General features: G+C 39.0%; 3 protein-coding genes across 6 annotated transcripts in view; 2 read left to right on the forward strand and 1 right to left on the reverse strand.

Annotated features, from left to right (window-relative positions):
- LOC134811463 (inactive tyrosine-protein kinase PRAG1-like) overlaps positions 1–11,522 on the forward strand; it is a 39,595-nt gene extending 28,073 nt beyond the window's left edge. For 3 of the 4 annotated variants that reach the window (XM_063818298.1, XM_063818300.1, XM_063818301.1), the window contains exons 5-9: positions 7,158–7,267; positions 8,185–8,332; positions 8,723–8,800; positions 9,156–9,647; positions 10,421–11,522. In XM_063818298.1, coding sequence (XP_063674368.1) covers positions 7,158–7,267; positions 8,185–8,332; positions 8,723–8,800; positions 9,156–9,647; positions 10,421–10,675 — 1,083 coding nt within the window. In that variant the 3' untranslated portion in view covers positions 10,676–11,522. Of the gene's footprint in view, positions 1–313; positions 1,359–7,157; positions 7,268–8,184; positions 8,333–8,722; positions 8,801–9,155; positions 9,648–10,420 lie in introns of those variants that run through there. The other variant, XM_063818299.1, reaches the window with a different exon arrangement.
- The window catches only part of LOC134811508 (uncharacterized), a 93,443-nt gene extending 73,342 nt beyond the window's left edge, over positions 1–20,101 (reverse strand). Inside the window, exon 1 of the mRNA XM_063818355.1 lies at positions 20,095–20,101. The gene's annotated coding sequence lies outside the window, so the exon portion shown is untranslated. The remainder of the gene's footprint in view (positions 1–20,094) is intronic.
- Positions 20,102–23,629: 3,528 nt separating this feature from the next.
- Positions 23,630–25,277, forward strand: LOC134826725 (solute carrier family 2, facilitated glucose transporter member 2-like). Its single transcript, XM_063839215.1, is given in 2 exon segments — positions 23,630–24,041; positions 24,044–25,277. Coding segments are annotated over 2 exon segments (1,506 nt in total). The 3' UTR covers positions 25,138–25,277.
- Positions 25,278–25,670: the final 393 nt, after the last annotated feature.

A 25,670-nucleotide genomic window follows, 5' to 3' on the forward strand; every position in this document is an offset into this window, starting at 1 on the left:
CGGCTTGATCGTGATCGGTTAAAGTAGTCAATTATCAGTGCGAGATCGGCAATTTGTCGACCTTTTTGTGAGATCATCTTCCAGTTTCGACCATGTGTACGAATTATGGTGTAATTTCCTTTCTGTTTGCGGTTACATCATAGGATATCGAGGAATCTCGCACTTTGCCTAAATTGCTTATCTATTTCCGATCGAAGCTTGCTAGGTTCGTGAAATTTGTCATGTTTGTCTCCGACAAGCAACAATTTTAAATGTTACATCTTTGTCAGGCTTATTCAGGTTACATCGAAATGATTTAACTAACTCCAACATGAATTTCAGTGTAGTCAGGTGTTAATGAATATAATATATGAGAACATCTGCTGAGAACACGTGACACTCGCACCGGAGCAACAATGCCCTCTTTTTTAGCCAACAAAAAAGCCAACTTCATCAAAGCAGCTACCCGAGCAAAGAAAAATGACAAGAAAAGACCGGAATCTGCTTCCTCGCAGAAATCAGATACTCACTCCAACTCATCCACCGCTACAGTGAGACCTATCCAACGTGAAACAGAGGTTATAGAAACTAAGCCTGAACAGCCTATTGATCTGATAGACGAGGAGAAAGCTATGGCTAAGAAGCTTGACGAGCTGACACTGACCATCCCTAAATCTAAAAGTGAACACACAGGGTTCCACAGCTACGTGGTCTCCCCCTCACCTGGGCAACTCAGTATCTCCAGAACTGAGAGTTTTGGTGATATAAAGACACTCCACAACGTCAAGTCTAACCCCACCACCCCTGTGAGCTTCACTAACGGTCCGTCTCCACGCTGTGACTCCCTGTCTCGAGGGGAGAGATCCCTGACCATGTCCCGTAACAGACGCGAGGCTACCTACTGCAAGTACCTCCTCCGCAATGCTGCACACCGACGAAGTGCCTCTAGATTGTCTCAAAAAGTTAACAACGATCCTAATTTACGGGCCGTTATCAACAGAGAAGCAGAGACACCCAGCGAGTTGACCAGTGTAACTTCTCTGTCATCATTTGGGAGTATGTCTTCCTTCCACTCCATCAACTCACTGACAAGTCACAGTAATAGAGACGATGCTTCACTCGGCCGGGACAACCTGGGACGAGTCATGGCAAAGGAGAATAAGAACAAGATCACACAACTCCTGGTGTTGGCACGACGTCGCCAACTCGCTAAGGACGACCTCAAGAAGTTCACGATGAAGGATATAGCTATCTGTGGAAAGAGGATGGATAGAGCTTACTTACTAAACGAGGACCTGCACTACTCAGGGGTGGTGTATCCTATCAAACTGGTTTCTATTGATGATCTGATGTTCCCTCACAAGAAACTAACAATCAAGGTAGGACACACAAAATAACATGTTATATATTCCACAGTAGTATGAGTAAATAGTTGGAATCTAGCACTTTATTCCACAGTAGTATGAGTAAATAGTTGGAATCTAGCACTTTATTCAGGGGTCTGTAAGGATCGAGCATAGGATTGATGAGTCTTGGATACCCCACACTCACTACACTAATAGTTAACACGGATTTGATCGAAATTGAAATATTTCACCCAGATTTCGAGCATAGATATATTATATTTTATGGATATTTCAAGCTAGATTAGCTCTCTATGGTGTCTAGATCGGCCCGCAAATCCGACTGTCATTGCCTGCTACACACCGCACATTTGATATAAACGTTTTGCTGCCAGCAATTCAATTCTATTAGAGGACAAATGTATTGTTTATATAGTTCTCCTACTAAGAACCAGTGCTTGCTTGCTCTACAATCACAGTCTCTCTCACACACAGAATCACACGTACACTGCCATAAGAAATACAGTTCAGAAACAATCTGTATTCAGGAAACCGCAAATATCTGACCGGAACGGGGATCTTAAAAGGGAACTTACGGGAACGTGAACGTGAACGTTTCAAAATTAATAAATACACGGTTAATAAATAATACACTGCAATACGCCCGACAAACAGTGTGTGTATTAGGCCCCGTTAGTGTGTGTGAGAAGTATGTGAAGTTAAGGTGAAGTGACTTGTTCAGGAACATACTTTTCCTTGTCAAGCTCCTGTACACACAGTTAATGTACATCTCTTACTACACATGTGCATTATATAACAAGTAGTTTGTGTCAGTGGTTTTGTTATAGGGTGCACAATGTGCACATACTCTGGTTTTGTGCACGTGCTATGGTTTTGTGCACGTGCTATGGTTTTGTGCACGTGCTATGGTTTTGTGCACGTGCTCTGGTTTTGTGCACGTGCAGGTATTGTTGTTCTGTCAGCATGCACATTACATGTGAGCTATTTTAAGTGGACATATTATTAAATCACTGTGTCAAAATTCGGCATAACGACATCTCAAATGCAGAGCCTGCTGGACGAGCTTGAAATGCTACATTGTATTATTTGGTAAGTTAAATGTGTCCGGAGGTGACGGTCAGCTGCAGTCCCGAAGCAGTCAAGCTGCAGTCCAGCTGCAGTCCAGCTGCAGTCCCGCAAGATTGAAGGGGTTGGTCCTTCCTGGTGTATAAGAAATACTCGCTACATCAATCACTGAACAATTGTGATGTACACCAGTAACTACACGCTGACGTGTTACATGGTGACAATTCGTCCCAATCTCCTGTTAATTTGACAAATTGTAGCAGTGCTGATTACTACATCATAAAACTGGTTCACACTCTAAAGCACACGTGACTCGTGAGGTTATATTTTCAGACACTTATATTTAGTCTCAAGTCTAGTCATTTGAACTGGTTACTTAATCCTTACTTAAAATCTTTAGAAATAACCCCACACCGTGAAAGGTAATAATGTCGGTATGATTTCACATGAAAATGTGAGTTGGATAGTGCCCAGGTAGCAGTGATCAGTGTGATTTGATTAGTATGCTGTAAAGTAAGCGCCCCCCCCCTGATTAGTATGCTGTAAAGTAAGTGCCCCCCCCTGATTAGTATGCTGTAAAGTAAGTGCCCCCCCTGTAAAGTAAGTGCCCCCCCCCTGATTAGTATGCTGTGAAGTAAGTGCCCCCCCCTGATTAGTATGTTGTTAAATAAGTGCCCCCCCTGATTAGTATGTTGTTAAATAAGTGCCCCCCCCTGATTAGTATGTTGTTAAATAAGTGCCCCCCTGATTAGTATGTTGTTAAATAAGTGCCCCCCGCCCCCTTCCCCATCACTGGATCCCATGGTGTGTGGCCTTATGTTATACTGAACACTTACTTACTGTCAGGCTTATCATTGTTCATCATTACAGTTGTTCTTACTGGTCATTAGCTTCACTTCTTCTAACAACTACACTATTAACAGACACACACACATTCAATTACGGTTATAAGCTTGCACAATATACAATACGGAATACTCTTCTGTGTGCAGACTGTAGACACAGAGTAAATAGTATCACGTCCATAGTTACATGCCAGGAACTCCATGCTGATACTACTTATCGTAAGTTTTTACTTTCAACTGTAAGACTGAAAATGTTGACTCCGCCAAACATAAAATGACTGTATCATTGTGTGTGACTGTATGGTTCTTGCTATTTTGCTGAGTCGTGATAACAGTAAATACATCTCCCTCCACCATGATGGATACCATTGTAAACTCTTTTCTATAACTTTAACAACACTAACTTGATGTCCTCGGTCTCACAATTCTCCTGGGAATAAACTCAACAATAAGTAGTGAAACTACTTACTAACTCAACAACATTCACTTTCACTTTCACCGATGATTTAACACGAGAGTCACCCAGATCATGACTCTGGAGAGTTTGCCAACGTTCTCCCCAGGGAATAAAGTTTATCAATTAGTACGGCAACACTTGTCACTACCCTGTCATATCAGCATGCAACACTTGTAGTGCCCAACTCTCTACTTGTACTATAATTCTAGTCGATTCCTCTCACAGTGGTGTTATATTAGACATGGCTTCTGGCTCGGTGGTTTCACTTTTTATTTCACTTTCACTTTCACTACCCTCTCATATCAACATTGTCTTGCAACAGTGCAACAGTGCAACACTGTCCTGCAACGGTGCAACACTGTCCTGCTACTTGCACTATAATTATAGTGAATTCCTCGTACCGCACAACGGTGTTACAATAATTCTATTTAGGTGGTTTCTTTTCAACTCTAGTTTGAGTCTGCTGTATCTGCTGTAGGTATGTCTGCAATAAACGTTATTTGTGGTTTGAAGTGTCTAATATTTTAAAACGATCTTCAATAGACTGTTCATCAGTACTGACAGTGAGCTACAAGGACTATTCTAGTGAATACTGTACCGCGGAATGGTTCTATATTACTAGTGGTTTAGGTGGTTTCTTTCCAGATCTAGTTTCAGTTTGCTGCGGGAAAGATGTCTGGATTTGGCCAAATTTGTGTCTAATGAGTTTTAAAACGATTCGTCTGCATCAGTACTAAATTTCGCAATGACATGGTTGCTAAGTAACAAATATAATGTACTATGTATTCATAGCACCAGATACAGAGTTTCAGAGCCTCACTTCACTAGTTTCATTATCAAGTATTTACATTCTAAACAAGGTGTATCACAAATATTTGGTGTTTGCCAGTTTTGAACTGTAACTAGAGTATCGTATTCTGGGTTTCAATTAGGCGTGGGGGAGGGGGATCTTGAATCCTTACTTCAGCTCTACTTTATGTTAGTAATCCAGGAGGTATTAATTAACCTCAAACTGATAAATTAGCAGTGATCATGGTTTTTTATAGATCGAGTGCACCAGAAGTGCGTCGCCTAAAACCCCTGCAAAAAAATGAACCGTTATTTTTCCTAAATTTTGTATGAATTATAAACAAGTCTGGGCGTGTGTAGGATAAAGACAATGTTTGGCTGGCTCCACCCCGCACACTCCCCAGTTAACCAGTACTCTAGAGTTCTAGAAACCTGATCGTGGAACCAGGTGGCAGACTAAACACTGGGGACGGTAACCCCAAATTACTATCACGTAGTCATGGATTAAATAGCTCCTGGTTTTCAGCAGAATCATGTAATAAAATCGCTCCAGAACATTCTACAGAGTGTATGAGACTTTAACTACAGTTGAGCGGTTCTGAAGGAACTAATGCTTCCCTGACGCTGTGCTGTGTAGTAAAATAATCAACATTCCACAAAGTAATATATCACTGTAACTGTGTTGTTTATATTCACTGTTTACACAAACGTCAGTAGTGTAGAGGTTAAGATCATCGTGTTTACTTAGTGCGCGTGCTTAGTATCACGATTAGAATAATTCATATAGGGGTTGGGAGCCAAAAAGTATGGAGAGAAATGTTCCTTACAATTTCAATGGTTCGAAAACAATAATTGATCATTATTAATGTCATAATGATAAATGAGTCATGAAGATTGAATAGTTAAAAGATAGAACAGAGGTTTAATTTGATAGAGTAATTAGAAGCCCTTTTTGCCATCCAATTTCGTTCTTCAGAACGGATTGCGTGCAACGCTTAAATAGTTTCAGTCAGCTTAATAATTGATGTTTATTGCAATTGTGGCAATGAATTAGATTAAATTATTATAATCATGATACAATTAAATATTAATGTAATATTTATACGTTAACTTTTACACGACTCACATCAGCTGATAGAGTATTACACAGTACACATATAATACAGTACACACCGCATAATATACTATAACATAATATAATAATATAACAAGTTAAGAAACTACATGCTTACTTGACATGTTCTACATTAGCTAAACATTTGTTCTGATAATTGAATTACTCCATATTATCACCATGTTTAGAAGATAAAAACATATTAATAGAACTTATAAGGGAGTTAGAAAACAATATATTAATATACAAATGACATTTTAAAGTGGATATTAAATTATTGCTGGTAGAGAAAGTAACTCTGTCAGAACGCCACTGCATATTGTATACTAGGTGGACCACGACCTTTTCAACCGCTACTACTACACTCCCATTATACCATATACGGAAGAAAAGGGTATATTGATATTCTGAGGCACTGAAAATATAAGTGACCTTTTGTTCCTAAGCTCAACAGTAATCATGGTATTGGATGGTATTGGATAGTAGTATTTCTACCTAGCTTTTGATGATGTCCCTAATGTTTGTCCATAATGTCTGAACTGATATAGAAGTGCATAACTTTGATATTTACTAAGTCTCGCTAAGCACGTACTCGGAAACCGCTAAAATTATTTTTTTTTCAAAATCCCGGCCAGTTTTCAAAATGAACACCACACGCCTCACCACAGATAAAGTTGATTAATTTCACCCCAAATGATATGAAACCCCCCGGCCCCCCCCCTCCCCTGGCCCCCACTTACAAGTAATAACAAAGTATAGTATACAGAGAGAGTGTAGTGTGTACACAGCTGAGCGGAGACACGTTACAATAACCACAGTAGATTTTCCAACAAGCAGTGATTTTAATCTTCACTCTTGAACATTGACATGCTCAGTGTGACACCGAGAGAGGTAGAGAGAGGTAGAGAGAGAGGGGGAGGGAGAGAGAGGAAGGGATATTGCTCTCAACTGAAAACACTATTAACACACGTTATAATATAATTTATATATATTATATATGTAGCTTAGCAGGGTCACTTAACCTTGACATGATCATTGACAGGATATGTCTCGGAATTCTAATAATTTACCTGGATTCTATTTTGTGTAATAACATGTTAAATTTGAGCTCGATTTATTGAGTTGGAACTTCCGCTGCTCATGTAGTTGGCTGGAGATATATTTGAGCACTCTCTGGACATGATTTTAAATCCTTAATTTAAATAAAAGCCACTAATAGACTACGTAAATTGTTGTTCGAGATAGTTCACTTCTTATTTTGACTGGGTCTAAATTAAACACCTCATTTTATTTAATATAATAATTCAACATCTCTTATCACTTAATATGATAAAATATAGAATTTAGAATTACAAAATTATCCAAGTTATATTCAGTCGCATAATGTAATATTTCATGTTATCATCTCACCTCAAAATGTCCTCAAATGCAGAAAATTTAAAACATTGATACTCCAAATTCAATATAAGTGAGCTCGGGAAAACAATCTAACGAAATTGTAACCTCGATTTAAAAAAGAGTCCTAACGGTAATTCTATTTTCAGATCCAGTGTTCTTCTCAACAAGACGCACAACAGCGCATGTGTTTTGAGAATGACTTCAAGATCAGTTCCGCCCTTCCTCCTCACCCTAACATCACAACTTCTTACGCCAGGTAATTTGGTTTTACACTTAGGTTCACAGTTGGGGCGGTGGTATGGTTACAGGGTTACATCATGCCTGATGCCTTACACTCAGTGTTGCAGTTGATGTTACAGGTTTACAGTGTGAGTATGCAGTACGATCAACTTATTGTTACAGCTTACACTTAGTGTTATTCTTATTGTTACATCGAGGTGTAGCACCATTCCATTCCAGCATTTCTTATGAATGATCTCATTCATTAGAGTAGTATAGACTGTGATTAAGTTTATGGTTTCGTCAAGGGTACTTAACTGCATTATAAGACGCAGAATTCTGTCCGGTCACTGGCTGAGATCTTTTAGAAACTTCTGACTAAAACATGGTCAAAATTGTAATGTTTAATGTTCGGAGGAATCTGAAAAATAACGTAGATGGTTTTACAGTTTTGTTGATTCCTGAAGGGGGAATTTCGAGTCCCCCTTTGTTGAGGTCACTAACTCGTAACTATAAATTTTTGTGGTATCTAAATTGTAGAGAAGGGCCCCTTCATCGGAGTCATTTAATTACAAATATTTGATAATCCCCAAAATGCTTTTAGGTTTATCATATTTGATTGAAAAGTTCCTTTTTGATCCAATTCTGATATTGTTCCAAGTAGCCACAATACTTGATATCAAATTAAACAATTACATTAAGAAATTACAGAGAGATCACTAAATTGTTCCGTGACCATATTGCTCAGCACAAATTTCTTTGTAATTTCTTTTGAATAGGGAAATCCACACTATGTACCCATATCACGTTTCAACCCTTTTAAACTTTCTTTTTCAACATTAGATATTACTCTTGCTTTAGTTTTTCAGTATTATAACTCGAAGTCAATTCATTTCCAATTTTATTACCCAAATCTTTCTCCCTTTCATTTTCACTAACCCAATTTTGAACCAGGTTTTCGGACAAAGTCCCTGAAAATCTCCCTGATTTTCCGTATGACGCAGCCGGAAGGACCGACTCTACCTTCGTTATCTCCGATTTCCTGTCCGAGGGAAATCTTCGGAGTTTCGTCAAAGAAAATCAGCACTTGTTGGAACACAGAGTAAGTGTTACCTTATTCTAATTACAATTCATACATTTAACCGTTATAAGGTTTTTGCCGCGGTTTTTTGCCGGTCTAAAGTAATCGGAAATAAGCATGAAGCGAGCAGAAGGTTGGTTTATCGTCATAATTCAAATTATCTGGGGTGGATTACAACAAATTCATGGGGCGTGTTCTTGGTATTTAATTCTATACATCTGAAGATAAGGGCCCTTATCTTACACTACACTCAGTTTCTTTAATTAGAAATATTTTAAAATCTTAGGCTACTGTACAAGTTTTCTAACAGTTTGCAAATCCTAGACTAGGTTTCTTACAGCGAGTTTTTACAAAAAAAATTGAGTGTAATCTGATAACCTAGAAATGGACCTTAATAAACTCATCTTTTAGGTTGAAGAGTACGAGTACGAAGTTTGCCTCCTGTTACTTCAACTATTCAGAGCCTTACATCACCTTCACGAGAATAAGGTAAATAAATAACGGACAACATTATTATTTACTTTCCATTATTTTACTAATCTGTTTGTTAATGTTTGTTCCACTTTTCTGAAAGGTCTACTACCCAAGTTCAATACGGAGTATCATTATTTTAATGTAACTTGTCGAGAGTAAATATACATGGAATATTTGTCGTTGCATGAGTACAAATATGTTGTGCAGTCACGCATTACTACATGTCTACTTGTTAAGTTAAAGCTTTTAAAACCAGTTTCAACTCACGATACTCACGATCCAGTTAGATATTGGCCATTGCTCATGCTCTCGTTGTGATATCAAAGAGATGGAAGTAGCACTTTCGTTTCATTAAATTTCCATATTCCAGGCTGTTCACCGGGACTTGAAGTTGGAGAACGTCTCAGTGGGAGCTGCTGATCACCCAGGAGGTGGAAAGAGACTGTCTCTGTGTAACTTTGGGTACTCCCTCTACCAACCTGAGAAATCGGAGCCGTTCATTGTGAACCCTGACGATAGTAACACATGGTTAGGTGGGAATATCCCCCATTTACCTCCAGAGATTCTGAACCCCTCCGAGGAAATCACCGAACTTGACTACACTAAAGCTGATGTGTTTGGGGCTGGTTGTATGATTTACGAGATGCTTAACCTGATGAACCCGTTTGAGGGAGATGATAGTCTGATCAAGAAAGTGTATTCTCAATCTGACTTACCGCTGATCCCCAAGAGATCTAGATATTCTTATGCTCTAGATAGACTGGTTTGTCTGCTACTCAGACACAAGCCATCGAAGAGGATCTCCGCTAAACGAGCTGGTGATCTTGTAGAAGTTATGCTTTGGGGCCCAGAAGAATTACGGGTAAGATTTTAATAATTTTACTTAGAGAAATTCCATGGTTGTGGGACACGGGAGAAAAAATGAAAAACGAGCAGTAACACGCGGTCGACTTTGATTGTACTCGAGGGTGAACCGCGCTGCAGCTTTTGCCGCGCGTTTTTCTAGCGCGCGCACAATTAATTATGCATGCATCTTATCCGTTATAATACCTTCCGGGAATTATATCCACTAAAACTCGGGGACACCGAGGGCTGATAATTTGCTCATTTTTCCCGCAAGAGAAGCGAGGGTATTATCAGCCCAGACTCAGACTGGCTGGCGGCAAGTTTCAAAACAAATAACACTGGCGTTCTATATATTAGACACTATATTGTATGATGCGCACGTATCGGATTACACCCCTTCTGCAATCGGAACCGGAACGTATTATAAAATATAATACCTCCGCAACTTCGTGCCCGCAAATTCCCTCCAGCAAGCTGTCGGGAATTATAGCGCGCAGCACTCAGTGGCGGAGGTATTATAGTATTATAACGTTTAGTTATTCACACCACATGCATGATAACTCCATTGTCCATTTTAATTATATTTTAACAATAGCATCATTAAATCAATACGGTGTCATTGCTGTTTGCTAAAAGTGGCAATGGTCGAAGGAAACCAGTACCTACGTACTACTTACATACTTGACGATCACCATGATTTATGAATGTGGTTCCTTAAACTAGGTCATTCCACCCTTGGAATAATTACTTCCTGGAAGATTAAACATTCACTAAATATTCCAATTTCAGGGTTCTGACAGAGCAGCAGCTGAACAGATGGCCGCTGAATGGCTCGAACAACAACGCAGTGAGATTCTCTCCAACCTCGCTCTGAAGCTCGCTGAAAACTTCACACCTCAGGGTTCTCGTGTGCAGAACTCAGCCGGCTTCTCACTCGAGGACGAACTTAAATGCAAATTCCTGAGGGAAACATCGGCCCGAGCTCTTACCACTAATTTGTACCTCTTATCCCAATGCCAGCGTGCACAACAGCGTGGCTTATAGTTCATACTGTCTCCTTTATCTACAAAGTGTTCATCCATTTTAGGATGGAATTGTGAAATCTGAATCGTGAGATTTCCAACGAAAACGAAAAGCCAGACGTGCTAAAAACCAAAGCGAGAGTTACTACATTGAAAGACTCTAGATATAGAGATATCGTGTTCGTTGCGGTAAAAACTATTCGTGTTCTTAAGACTAAGAGAACAGTTCGGAGAGATCATGTGTGCCTGCATTCGTTTAGATGGGAACTTAGATTGATAGCTCATTTAAGTTTAATTTTATTATATGATGATTAATATTTGTAGAGAATATTACTTTTATAGTTTTGTATCATCGAAAAACGGGTGTTAACTATGAAAAGTTGATTGATGGATTATTAGGATTCACTATGGACATGGTAGTACTTATGGCTGGGTCGTTATCGGCTACGACTACAGAGGAATATTTTTTCTCATCCTGTCTGGTCAAGACTGCGTCATTTTTGTTCCATGTTTTATCTAAATCATGTGATAGTGTAGGTCTAGGTTTTTAGCCCAAGCATGCGCTATAGATTTTTGTTTGATGAGATTGCATATAAAATTCGGAATCACTTTTGTTTTATTATGCATTTTTATTAAAGAAAAGTATCCTTTAATCGTGCATTTTTGTTTGATAAATAATTTGTCGTTAAGCTATGGCCGTGTCACTGTTACTTGTTTCTTCTTGATTCCTAATTTGAGGATCTTAGTTTAAACATGTTTCTATATCGTACGTAGCTCACTGACTATGGCGCTGTGTATTTGATTATAAGTCACTCAATCGCGGTGACTTCAGAATTTGTAAATTGTTTTGTGAATTATTTTACTGTAAACTGTGGTTTTCATGACTCCCTTTCTACTTCTAAGCCTGTAATATAATTGTAGTACAAGTATCCATTATCTCTTTATATCCAACAAAATGGTCTGTGTTTTTACGTTACCATGACCACCATAGCAACCTGTGACCTGGTGACCAGCTAGTCTGAAGCTCTGTTCGAGAGTTTATAAAGCGCCCTGGGATATTGGCTAACTAAGAGTATCTCTTGGCGATTGTAGTTTCCATCCATATTAACCATCAATGACACTGACCAAGTCAATAGGAACAAGAGCAGATTTTCGGCTGGTCCATGATTCTCGATACGACGGATGACACCACACTTACCTTCGAACGGGTTCATCATGTTCGAGTAGATATCAGTGTACGTTTCAGAGTGTAAGTAATTCAGACGCTGTATCAGTTCTTTACGATATCTGTTCCAAGGGAGCATTGAGCAATCAAGAATCACAAATTTAATCGTCTGGTTACGTTTTGGATGTTTTTACGTTTGTTGCTCCAGATATCGCATCAAGGCAAAGAAAGTGTGAGGATTTAGGATGACGTTCTGAATGATTTCAGCTTTACCTCATACTGTTAAGTGTTGTAAGCAATTGTTGTATCATTATTATTAAACTTATGGGTAGTCTAATTTTCACGATCATATCTTGAGCGACATTAAAGTTAATCAAAAACTTAAATAATAATATAATAATATTTAATCCCAAAAAGAAAGAACAAAACAAGTGGCGTAGAGAAAATAGTGCTAATTATAGTTATTTGGAGAGATGATAGTAACTATTTATAGTATAGTCCAGCGTCCCCCACACGTGAACTTATACAGTTATACTGACCCCCAGTCTTAATACAAGATCCTTGCAGCATTTTAGTTCCTTCTGTTCAGACAAATCTTGTCTTCCTCGTTTTCATTATCACATACAGGTCTGAAAAGGAATGAATTTAGTATGCATTAAGTAATAAATATTTGAATATTTAGGAGAGATTTACAGAATATATACACTAGAAGTGTGAACTAATTTCGTATTTGAATGCTTTACAACGCAATCCAAATGTCTTCTCCTCCTTTGTGGAAGTTTTTAGTTAACTGGTGCCTGTATCTAAACTTAAAGCGAAAGTGAAAGTTTCTTGTTAACTCAAACTGTTACCTCTATCTAAAGTGAAAGTGAAAGTTTCTATTACACTTGTATCTAAAGTGTCTCTGTAGTGTGTCCTCGTGACACTTCAAACTACGCTTAGTTTCTGTCAGCTCCTCCTGGGTGTTGGTGAGGGAAGTATTGGTTTCTGTCAGCTCCTGCCTGGTGCTCTGAAGCTCCTCCTGGGTGTTGGTGAGGGAAGTATTGGTTTCTTTTAATTCTTGTTCCGCCGTGTTAAGCCTTTCTTCAATCCGTCTCAGTCTTTCGTTGGGGTCAGGAACTACGGAGCAGTTTGTAGGGATCTCAACCACATTTCCAGTTCGTTGCTGCGACATTATATTCTCCCACTTGAAAAGTCTATTTGAGTTGAGTATCTCCTCTTCAGAAGAACACATGTCAGAGGCCATTGCTCTTATCTCTGTAGAGGTGAGTACCCTGTTGAAAATGTTCATCTTGAACAAATCTCCGCCAAAAATGAACCTCGACGCCACCACCTCATCAGCTCTATTCCCCAGACTCATTTTACCTCCGGTCTTTATTTTACTCTGTTTCGTGATTCTAGACCCAACTTTCTCACCGTTGAAGTAAGCAGCGAGAATGTAGCCCCCCCATGTCCAGCAGAAATGATACCACTCATTTACTGGGGCAGTGAACTTACCGATCAGACTGAGATTACTACTGACTACCTCGTTCCAATGTTCACCAGCTTCTAGATAAATGTGAGAATGGCTGGCGACGTAGTAATTTAGTACAACCGGGTTGGACGTCTCACTTCGCCTCTTAATCCAGGTGCAAATTGAAATTTGTGTTGCAAATGGGCTCATGTCTGGGTTCCATTGTATTTTGTCACCCTGACCATCCCCAAAACTTAATGCACTGTACTTCTGTTGTGCTGGAGAACAGCCCACTCCCAGGAGAAGCGTGACAACAACCACTAGAATCATTTAGAGAGAAATACTGGACCTAGAAATACTGTTCGAAGAAATAAAGGAATAAATAAATTTCAGTAGTTAACGTTTGTTTATAGTTGGTCCTGATTTTATTATCATGTATGTGAAACAAAAAATCTAAATCTAAATCGTAGAAATATTCCATTGTTTGATAACGTTACAAAGGACATGTTAGAGGCGTCAACCTCAATTCTATTCATAGACTGGCATTTATGTCTTTAATATTGAGATGATTAGAAAAATTCAATTGTCTTGCTTCAAGAAAATAGCTTCAAGGTTTCGGTGACCAGGTGAAACTTGAAGTTCATAGTGACTTCTTTAGACCTTTAATGTCCGTATTACCCAACAACGCCTTTAAAGATGACCTGTACTTTATGTTTAAAGACGACTTCTATTTAAATTAGGATTTAAAATTTTGGCATATTACCCAACAATTTAAAGGTCACCTTTAAATTTAAAGCCGACCAAATTTTTAGTCAAAGACGACCTTAAAATTTCCATTATTTTGGTATTCCCCAACAAAGGTCCCCTTTAAAAGATCGAAGAGCTCAAAAAACCGGTTTAACCAGTAATTTTGGCGCGTTTTATATTCACTTCCCAATTACATCCAGGTTTCCTCATAGTGAACTTCCTATATCGATGTCATTTGTAACCATTTCTGTGCTTGTTTTGTCAAATACTTTGCTCCAGTTCAATCAATTTGTCACTTTTTGGATTGCCCCTGAAGTGAGAAGTCATAATGAGTAGTATTGTCAGCATAACCGATATTGTGGCAGTTGAAGAGCTCGCTTCACGTCATGCTAGACGATCACGAATTTACAGACCTGTTCGTGATCGCCGTAACCCTTTGCTGGAGTACGATGATGTTGAGTTTTTCCGGCGCTTCCGCATGCATAAGGACGGTTTTCAGCACGTGTTTTCTCTTGTTGAGTCTAAACTTAGGCATCATCCAACGAATAGGAATTCTCCGATACCGAAAGTTCTTCAGCTAGCAATAACTATTAGGTGCTACGCTAACGGGGATTTCCAAATAGGTAATGGTGATTTATTTGGTGTCAGCCAGTCGTATGTATCCAAAACAGTTCCACGAGTCTCTCAAGCTATTGCGTCTCTATCCGCGGATCTTATCAAGTTTCCCTCCGGATATTATCTTAAAGAGGTTCATAACTTCTTCTTAGACTATTCAAACTTCCCTGGTGTGTGTGGTGTGATAGACGGCGTGCATATACCAATCCAAAGCCCAGGTGGTAAACAGTCCGAACTCTATAGGAATAGGAAAGGTATTTTCAGCATCAATTGTCAGGTGGTATGCGACCACAAGCATAAGCTAACTAATGTGGTTGCTCGGTGGCCAGGTAGCGTTCACGACAGCAGAATGTGGAGCAATTCGCAGTTGTGTATGGAATTTGAGAGCGGGAGTCATGAGGGGATTTTGTTGGCTGACAGTGGCTACCCACTATCCCGACAAGTTATGGTGCCATTCGATTATCCGTGCAGCGACAGGTTCAGGGGGCGATTTAACAGAGCTTTATGTAAAAGTAGAGTTTTTGTTGAACAATCAATCGGAAACTGGAAAAGGCGTTTTCCCATATTATCTAAACAAATGAGGTGTAAGGTTGATACAACGTTAACTATTATCGTTGCTACTGCTGTTCTTAACAACATCTGCATCGATCTCAAACAACCAGTTCCAGGAGGAGATGCCCCAACAGGAGAAGGAAACTGTTATGACGATGACCCTTTTCAGCCTGGTAAAGATTTTATGTTTGATGGGGAGGATGTTCGAGATGTGATTGTTAACCGATTTGTTTGATAACAGTATATTACTATTAAGCTATTAACGATGAAATATTTTCTTCTAGTCCTAGTACTTCAAAATGTTCAAAATGTACTTTTATTTTTGCTAGAATTAAAATGCGTGCCAAAAATAAACTTGATTTTCTCGTTCATTTGTATTATACCGATGACCCTATTTATTGAACATACTTTTTCATATCCTTGTTTTTAATTTCTGCGTCTGCTCAATCTATCTACACTACATTTGTACTTCAGAAAATGCAATATGTTATAAAGCTATAAATTGCAAAGTTATTTCATTCTACTTTTTATCTTTATTTACTTACAATAATACATATTGATGACGTAGCATATTTGATAAAAATCATCTTGCAGAGACCATGGTAGACATAGCCGATTCAGAGGAGCCCCTGTTTATTGTTGGAAATAGAAAGAAGCAGCAAATTAAAGGTGAAGACAAGAAAGGTAAAGAAAGGACATCAAGAGGGAAGAAATGGAGTCCAGAAGAAACACGTTTTCTCATAGACCAAGTCGATAAAAAACGCCATATTATTGAGTCGAAAGCAACTAACCGTGGCTTTAAGGAGCTGAACCTTAAGAATGAAACTTGGCAAGAAATATGTTTGGCCCATAACAACAAAATAGACTTCATTCCCCGAACAGTTCAGAGTATCAAATCGAAATGGGACAATATGAAAACTGACTGCAAGAAGAGAAGTGATGACCTACAGAAGCACCTTAAGAAAACAGGTGCAGCTCCTGACAGCAGCTTGAACCTTACAGCCCAAGAAGAGAGAGTTTTGGGCATAATGAATGTGGTGAAAACTTCTCTTCAAAACCCGTTCGACGATGACTCTGCTTGCTCGTCAAAAACCTACAGATGCAGTTCAGCACCTGCTGTGCAACTGCAAGAGAGTGAAGATAACGACTCCACCGATAGTAGAGCTGACAGTAGAGCTGACAGTAGAGCTGACAGTAGAGCTGACAGTAGAGCTGACAGTAGAGCTGACAGTAGAGCTGACAGTAGAGCTGGTCAAGAGGAAGACATCGGGTCAGGAGACGACGAGATAGAGATTGTCGCCGCAGAAGGATCGAGAAGTAGGAGCACAAGCATATTACCAACTCCCACGCCTGTAAAACGGAGGAAAGTTGGAAATGCTAAGCTAACGAGGGAAGATCTGGACAGAACACAGATGGAAATCTGGGAGTTGCAAAAACAGCAAATGGCAGAAAAACACCAAGCCTATCTAGACACCCTTGACCACATTAAAAGTGTTATAAGTATGAGTAGCTCATGGAAGTCTCAATCGAGTCTAGCTGATCAACCTGAGCAGACTGCTCAGCCTGATCAGCTAGACTCGATTAGGACTGCCATGAGCTGGATTGCCAACCTGGACACTGTTGAAAATCTTGAACAACTCTAAAAAGTAATTGTAAAGTATGAGAGTAGTTTACAGATGGAATTAGAGGAGATTAGGACTGATTTTATTGGTTAGGAGAGATGATTTGATCACTATCGGACAAAGGATTTTAATTTATTAATTTTGACATAAATGTTGTCGCACATGTTCAGCGTTCTTTTTGCTTCTATTTTCTGAAAGTGTCAGACTCGTTAGTGACTCGTTAGTGACCCACTGACCCATTAGTTTTTAGTTGCAGTTAGTGCTCGTTGTAAGGGGTTTATTTTAGCTCGGTTTTGACGTATAGAAAAAGAATGTAAAATAAGTAATCTTATTATAAACTTATCTTATTATAAACTTATCTTTTATCAAAGCAAAAAACTGCATTTGATTTTGCCCAAACATTTCGAGGACATGGGTTAAAAGGTGATCTTTAAATTTAAAGCCGACCTAGAGCTCACTTTAGAATTGTGCCTTTTAAAGACGACCTTTAGACCATTTAAAGCTGACCTCATCTTTAATTTTGTTGGGTAATGTCGTTTAAAGGTCACCTTTAGAGCTCGTCTTTAATTTTAAAGGTGAGCTTCAAATGTTCGTTGGGTAATACGAGGTCGTCTTTAAACCGTTTTAAAGTCCACCTCGTCTTTAAATTGGCTTTAAAGACGACCTTGAGCGTTGGGTAATACGGACATTAGTTATATTAGCTAGACGGAACGTTACGGAGCGTCACGTGAATAATGAAGTCTTTATATTAAGAGGGTGGGGTCGAGGGTACACTTCTTCAAATTTTTATAGGATATTAAGGAGGGGGGTTTGGTTGCAACAAGGATTATCAGTGTCAAAAAGCATGACACTGTCATGCTTTTTGCCTTCCAAAGAGTCAAGAAACCGATCAAGGTTTTTAAGATTTCATCAATAATGCGATTATTTCACAAAGACCGTTATGAATCATAATATGATCCAGGAGTTGACAGTTGACAGTTGACAGAGTTGGGATTATAGGATAGGCTATGAGTATGAATGATGATATTGCTGTGGTCCCTGGGATAGATTATCGTCCTAAAGCTACAACCTACAGAGTAGTCCTAATTGCTCAAGTTTGCTGTTCAGTACATTGTGTAACACTGGGATACATTTAAAATTAGGAAGTATTTAGGACACGTCTGGCGTCTGCTCTGGTAGGGGTCGATACTATAAATGTGAAAACTACACTACACAATTTTGGGACAGACGTTCGCGTTTTGTATGTATAAATATTTCTACTTTTATTTCGACCCAAATTATTACAAAATATCTTCGCGGAATTGTAACTAGAACTGCAGTTTTACGGAAAGCTCTAAATGCTCAATAAATACCCTTGCAGGTACCACCCGTATTCACACTCAGTATTGAGTCAGGTAATTTTCCGATACGAGATTCGGGACGGGTTCTATAAGTATAACCAACCAACCAACGTTTGTTGCTAACTATGCACTCTTAATCCAAATTCTGTTTCATTGTCATTAAACATAATCAAAGCTAAAGCATTTGAAGCATACTTAAAGCCATCTGCATGTTCCAGCATACAGCAATAGGTAGGTACAGCGACAAAATTAGTTTCTGACTTTACGTCTAGTAGTAGTACAAGCTACTCAACTCGGATTCACGTACTTTATAGCTCGACACGCACTATAGTTCGACAACGTAAGTTCGATAGATATATCACCCCTGTCGAACTTCAGTACGTGTCGAACTAGAGTCCAGGTAGCGTACTCTAGTTCGACAAATAGAGTCTGCTTGTGATCCAACGGCTATTGCTGGGTCCTCATCATAAGATCACAGGGTTCAGTGGCAGATACACATTTTTCTGACATCTAGCAACCAGCGGTTAGAAATCCCAGAACCTTTCAGTTTCAGTATAGTTTTAATTATCCTGTTTGCCACTCGGTTCTGGTCTAGCTAACAGAAAAATTTCAAGATTGATATCCTACTGTTACCGGTTCAGCAGCCAAATCTCTAGACCGGTACTCGCGCGTCGGTTACTACTACTAGTCGTTTGTGATAATATAAAGTGTGGTATGTGGTAGATATTTATATAGCGTACTCTACAATCTAGAAGTAGATCTATAAAACGGAGTACGAGTTACCACGATAGTCTTTTATCTCTCTTTCATTCTGCTAACTAACAATTGAGTCTGAGGTCGACTGTTGAACTAGAGTTTTGAAATTTCAAGCAACGATCCTTTACAGCTTGAAATCTAATTGTTTGTTTGTTTTCCACTTGTCTCATGCTGTTCAACTATGTGTGAATTTGATCTCTATTATCCATATCTATAAACATTTGATTGACCTAAGACTCAAAGGTAGTTAGCAGAATTGTAGACCTAGCGGAGAGATAAAAGACTATCATGGTAACTCGTACTCCGTTTTATAGATCTAGATTGTAGAGTACGCAGTCGAACCTTAGGTTTGTCGAACTAGAGTGCGTGTCGAAGTGCGTGTCGAACAATTGAGTACGTGTACCTCAACCTCCTAATCTGAAATGGACTATCACGATAGACTACCGCTGTAGTCTACGAAAGATACTGATACACCTATTGCAGTATCGGCCTTTCTGAACGTCAAAACATATTAGACTTCAATTATAACTCGGGCCCGACACGCTTCGGCAGTCAATTATTGGTTATATTGAGGTATTCACAGATTCGGATTTTGGAACCATAAACGGTACAGCTATTTCTTCAGTCATGTGAAAAAACCTGATGACATTTAAATCACTAGTAGTAGTTGATAACGTCATTAAGTTTAATGTTTTCATACTCTCTTTCTGACAGTGACAAACTTTGATTAAGACCATTTAAAAAATTCAACCCTTAATTCCTACCTATACAATTGTCGATTTTCAAATGTCATAGAATTGTTCCGAAACTTAGCAGGCACAGTCTAGACATTATTTAGAACACTGAGGCCTAAGGCCCGGTTAGAATTTAAGTTAGTCTCTAGTCGAATAACTTTGTCACAAATAACTATTAACTGGAAATATTTTCTTTTGTTTCAAGCATTACCTTACAATTATTAGAACAGCAGATTAGCCTTCAGACATACTGAATGTAACAATTCACATCTCATCCTCACAATAGTCTAAAATGATGCAACGAAATGTCTGTTGAAACAATGAAATTTCGTATTTGAATTTGGGTCATTTTCAAACCATTCTTAGACCATTTCAGACGGCTTAAATCAATAACCGGCTTGTTCCACAAAGTAGGAGTATGAATAAATGAAATATAATACCGGCGTCTCTTGTAGAACAATAAATGTAAGAAGTGATGACCGGCAAACCCTGCGGATTTGTCAAACTAATCGCGGTTTTTAACAAAGTAAAGTCTGTGCCGATTGTCACAAGGTTTTCCATGCCCCCTCCACCATTCATCATTTGTTGTGTTATATGTGTCTTAGTCGATTCCTGTTTCTTTCAGCACGAGTAATGAATACTGCTTCCTCATCCTGTAACGGAATGATGTTCTTTTCCATTTACACTTCGGGTGAAGTTAAAAGCTATGTTCAACAATTTGCTTCTTTGAACAAATTCTCCCCTAGTCCTACTTCAGCCACTTAATAAATCTAGCGATGGATCCAATTTTCATTTGTCAAGATTCGTAAGCAATAAACTGGAAAACTTTGCGCATTATATTGTTGACTTGATGATCTGATTTGTAAGCTTTCCATAAATATGATCCCGTCCTAATTCCTTTATTTCTCAAATGACCAGTTGCAGTGTCATCTTTTTGGTACCCTGGCCCTATTATCCAAAGGTAGTAATGGAAAGAAATTCAAAATGTGTTCGTATAGGGTCCTGGGTGAGTATTGGCACTGAGTATTATGATTTGAGATAACTGATTACAAACCATAAATTCATTTATTTGGGACTTATTAGTGTGTCTGCCGTCTGGGCTAAAAGAAAATTTATGTTCATAAATTATCTACACCGCAATTTTGATAATAAGTATAGACAACAAAAATTAGCATTGCAGACATTGCGAATTTTTACTGTCAGGACATCGCAAATTTAATCGAGCAACGGAGCATATCCCTCGAACGGGACTCCTGGCTACGACGATCGGTAACATATCCCAAATTGAGTGAGAACAGACGTTTCGGTGCTAAGGTTGCACTCAGACAACAATAATGATTTGGCAAGGCGTAATTTTTCTTAATTAAATAAAATTTTGATCAACGTTCTTTATGGTACTGAAACCCAAACTCAAACCGAGTCGCCCAAATCGTGATATGCTCAATAATGCGAAGCGGACTGGTGACAGGGGCATCACTCAATTACGCATACAGAAAAAGTAAAAAACGAGACAGTTAACCCAATGCCATGGTTAGTTGTCACGTTGAAAAGTTCACGTGTTTTAGCACTTATTGGAACAAAACATGCGAAATTCGGACATTGCAGGCTCAAAGAATTTCAATTTGCGTAACGACGATAGTTCACAAGTCTCTATTAGTTCTCTACTCAAATTCAATTACACTGTCAACGAAGCAATTATAACCAAATTTCGGAGAACCACAGTTCTCGACCTTGAAGTTTAAACGGACACAAACTCAATTTTGAAGCCAGCGAATAAACTGAAACTGTGGTTCTCACGTGAGCTACTCAGGTTCTCTTCGACCAATCACAGGTATAAATGAACTTAGACCTGAATGTTTTTGGAGTTAGAAAATAACAAGTGCGATAAAAAAAGGGACGTTTTAGAAACACAGCAATTAACAAAATGATTTTAGACCGTTTTTCTAAATCAAATCAGTTTCAGAACAGCTGGGTACATGATAAGAACAAATACAATGGTCTCAGTTTTGGTATTTTTATTATACAAATTTTTGTTTTCTGTGCTTTTCTTTTTTTTAAATTTTTTATAAGAGTAATGATGATATTATAATAGGGTTCAACTTTATAAATGCCATATTATGCCATATTATGCCATATTATCCCATTTATAATACCTTCCGGGAATTATATCCACTAAAACTCGGGGACACCGAGGGCTGATAATTTGCTCATTTTTCCCGCAAGAGAAGCGAGGGTATTATCAGCCCAGACTCAGACTGGCTGGCGGCAAGTTTCAAAACAAATAACACTGGCGTTCTATATATTAGACACTATATTGTATGATGCGCACGTATCGGATTACACCCCTTCTGCAATCGGAACCGGAACGTATTATAATACTATAATACCTCCGCCACTGAGTGCTGCGCGCTATAATTCCCGACAGCTTGCTGGAGGGAATTTGCGGGCACGAAGTTGCGGAGGTATTATATTTTATAATACCTTCCGGGAATTATATCCACTAAAAGTCTCGGACACTGAGAGCTGATAATTTGCCGATATATCCCGCAAGGGAAGCGAAAGTATTATCAGCATAGACCTCAGACTGGCTGGCGGCAAGTTGTAAAACAAATAACACTGGCGTTCTATATATTAGACACTATATTGTATCATGCGCACGTATCGGATTACACCCCTTCCTAATCGGAACCGGAAAATATTATAAAATATAATACCTTCCGGGAATTATATCCACTAAAACTCGGGGACACCGAGGGCTGATAATTTGCTCATTTTTCCCGCAAGAGAAGCGAGGGTATTATCAGCCCAGACTCAGACTGGCTGGCGGCAAGTTTCAAAACAAATAACACTGGCGTTCTATATATTAGACACTATATTGTATGATGCGCACGTATCGGATTACACCCCTTCTGCAATCGGAACCGGAACGTATTATAAAATATAATACCTCCGCAACTTCGTGCCCGCAAATTCCCTCCAGCAAGCTGTCGGGAATTATAGCGCGCAGCACTCAGTGGCGGAGGTATTATAGTATTATATGAATTCATATTAATTGTTCTTTTCCGGTACCATCCTAATGATATGCATTTAATTTTAATGTTATTTTTGTCGTTGTGCATGATACAAAACAAATAGAACTGTTCTGTTGCACTTTGCATTTTGCATACAATTTTTGTCATGTATAAATGAAGCTATTGTAATGTTAATAGATTTTCAAGGTTGTTAACCTTGTTGAGGCTTGATCATACATAAAAGTTGCAACAATCGAAGTCAATACAACAAAAGTAAGTTAGCATCAGTTGTCAAAAAATGAAATAAATCTAAAAGCAAAGTTGCCAAAAAAAAATGTAGGCTGTGTTACTGGGCGGCGCTCAGCCTGTCATTCCGCCGAATCTATGCATATGTTTATGAACATAATAGCCTGGGTCCCCAGGTAAAGGTTGAGTAGCCTAAACATCAGTATTTTGGACAATTGGATAAAATGAACAGTGGCAAAAATTCTAATTGTATCGCCTGGTCGATACCATGGATCGCAGTGGTTACTTCAACAATTTACAAATACATGATATGTTATAATTCGACACTAATTGCAAAATAATTATTCAGATAACATTAAGAAGGCTCAATTCCTAAATTTGTACTTGAAATTTAAATTATAGCCCTGCTCAAGTTTCGTTTTAGGTGCTTTCTGTATTGTGCGATTAAACGAGAACGTGGACGGTTTACATTTGACATTGTAAACAGAAATCTCGAATCATTCGCTTATTTGATTATCATATTCAATTTCAATATTGAATATGTTATTGTAAAGTATATCTCTCTTTACTTCCTTCTTTTCCTTGTATGTAGTTGGATTCCTTGTAGTTTCGGCTTTCTTGTTACTTTTTTACAACTTTACTGCTAAACAGTTGCTATCAGTGCTTTAGCTTTTCACTTATACAAATTATGCAAATAAAAAATACAATTATGCCCAGGTCGGTACACCGGTCGACATGGAGGGAACCCAACTGGTGACTAAAGAACATGGTAATGGTATGTTACATGACACTAACAGCAAAGAACCCAACGTATTGGACAGCATTGACAGAGAAGATAAGATAAAGGATCCTGATAATGGTATCAAAAACTGCAGCGTAACCCTCTTGTTGGCCATCTCGGCTACTGTTCTCGGGGGAGCCTTTCAATTCGGGTTTGCGATTGGGAATGTAGCGAACACCATTCCAATAATAAAATCCACGTTCAACTCAACAGATCTGTTCATCAGTGTCTTCGTCAGTGGTAATCCAATTGGTGGTCTTTTTGGAGCTCTACTAGCTGGCTATGTGGCAGACAGTATCGGAAGAACCAAAAGTATGATCCTGAACTTTGTACCGTTTTTGGTGGGATGTGTCCTCATGTCCACCGCACCGAACCAGTACTTCTTTTGGTAGGACGGATTGTAGTAGGATTTGGAGTGGGAATAGGGTCGGGCCTGACTAATATATTTCTGTCTGAGATCTCCCCCATCTCCATTAGAGGTGGTGTAGGTATGCTGTACGGGACTGTTTTGACTATTGGAACCCTCGCATCCTATCTTCTTAGTATGCCCCAGGTTATCGGAGATAATATTGGGTGGCGTGTCTTCTTTGCTGTCCCACTTCTCCCAGCACTGTATCAAAGTGTGGTCCTATTCTGCTGCCCTGAGTCACCACGTTATCTAGCGTTCAATAAACAGAACATTGTTGCAGCAAAACACGCTCTTGCACGATACCGTAGAGTGCTACCAGAAGAAGAAGCTGAAAGCCTAAATCAGAAGGAAGGAGATTCTGTTAAAGTTCTGTCATTTAGAGAGTTGTTCTCTGACCCTGGACACAGACTAGCTCTGGTTATCGGGATGGGATTGCATGCTGCCCAGCAGTTAAGTGCTATCAATGCTGTCCTAAGCTATACTCCCAGCATCTTCGCTGAAGCAAACGTTGGTAGCCCCCTTACAGCAACTATAGCAACAGGAATTGTCAACGTTCTGACTGCAGCGATTGCAGCTCCACTCACAGACAAATTTGGACGACGTCTCATGATGTTGATGGGTCTTCTGGCCATGACAGTTGCGTACTGTGGTCTAGCTATCACCCAGTCCTGTACAGCTGCCTGGAGTTGTGGAGGGGAGTGGAGCGAATATGTTGCTATAGCCTCCGTATTCCTCTTCATCATCGGGTTCGCTGGTAGTGCTGGATCTATCCCTTGGCTGATGGTCGGGGAGTTGTTTGTCGTTGAAGCTCGAGGCAAAGCTAGTAGTGTCTGTATAGGGGTGAACTGGATTTGTAGTCTGATTAGTCTACTGACATACGACACGATACAAAGTTCTCTCTACCCTCATGCTTTCTTCCTCTACATGGCCGTTGTCCTGGTTTCCTTTCTGTTCGTGTTTCTGTTCATGCCGGAAACAAGACTCAAATCTGTTGAGCATATTAGAAAGGAGATAAGGGACCAAGCTGATAAAGTTCCATCGTTTGTTTTCTGAGCGTTTGGGACTCATGACGTTTGGGCTGATGTAATAAAATGGTCTGTATCGACAATTGCTGATTGAACTACTTTATAGTGTTGTGCTATTGCATGGACGTTTTAAATTTTGATAAAGGAGGGACACCAAAAATAAAATACAAATTGTAATGTAGCACCCAAACTCTTGAGTCTTGTGGTAAATTCATTCTGGTGTTACAATTGTGACACAGGAGTTTGGGTGCTACATTATAATCGACATTACAATTGACATTAATATGATTACAATCAAAACTTGATGGCGAGGTCTCTACCCTTTATCTTGGTCCTGTACAATTGGTCAAAACTCATATTTAATATTGTTTTATTTTTGTAGTTCCTTTTCTACAGGACCAAGATAAAAGGTAAAGACCTTACGTTTTTATCAAGTATTAACTCGACAAATATGAAATTATTATCCAATGATTATTATTGTTTTCATAGTTAACAAAATTAATTCCCCGAAATAAATTACTCAAACGCGATCCTTATTCCTCAGCAAGAATATTGCTCGTC

Source organism: Bolinopsis microptera, chromosome 2, assembly GCF_026151205.1.
Source record: "Bolinopsis microptera isolate Bmic1 chromosome 2, MBARI_Bmic_1.0, whole genome shotgun sequence".
Taxonomy (NCBI): domain Eukaryota; kingdom Metazoa; phylum Ctenophora; class Tentaculata; order Lobata; family Bolinopsidae; genus Bolinopsis; species Bolinopsis microptera.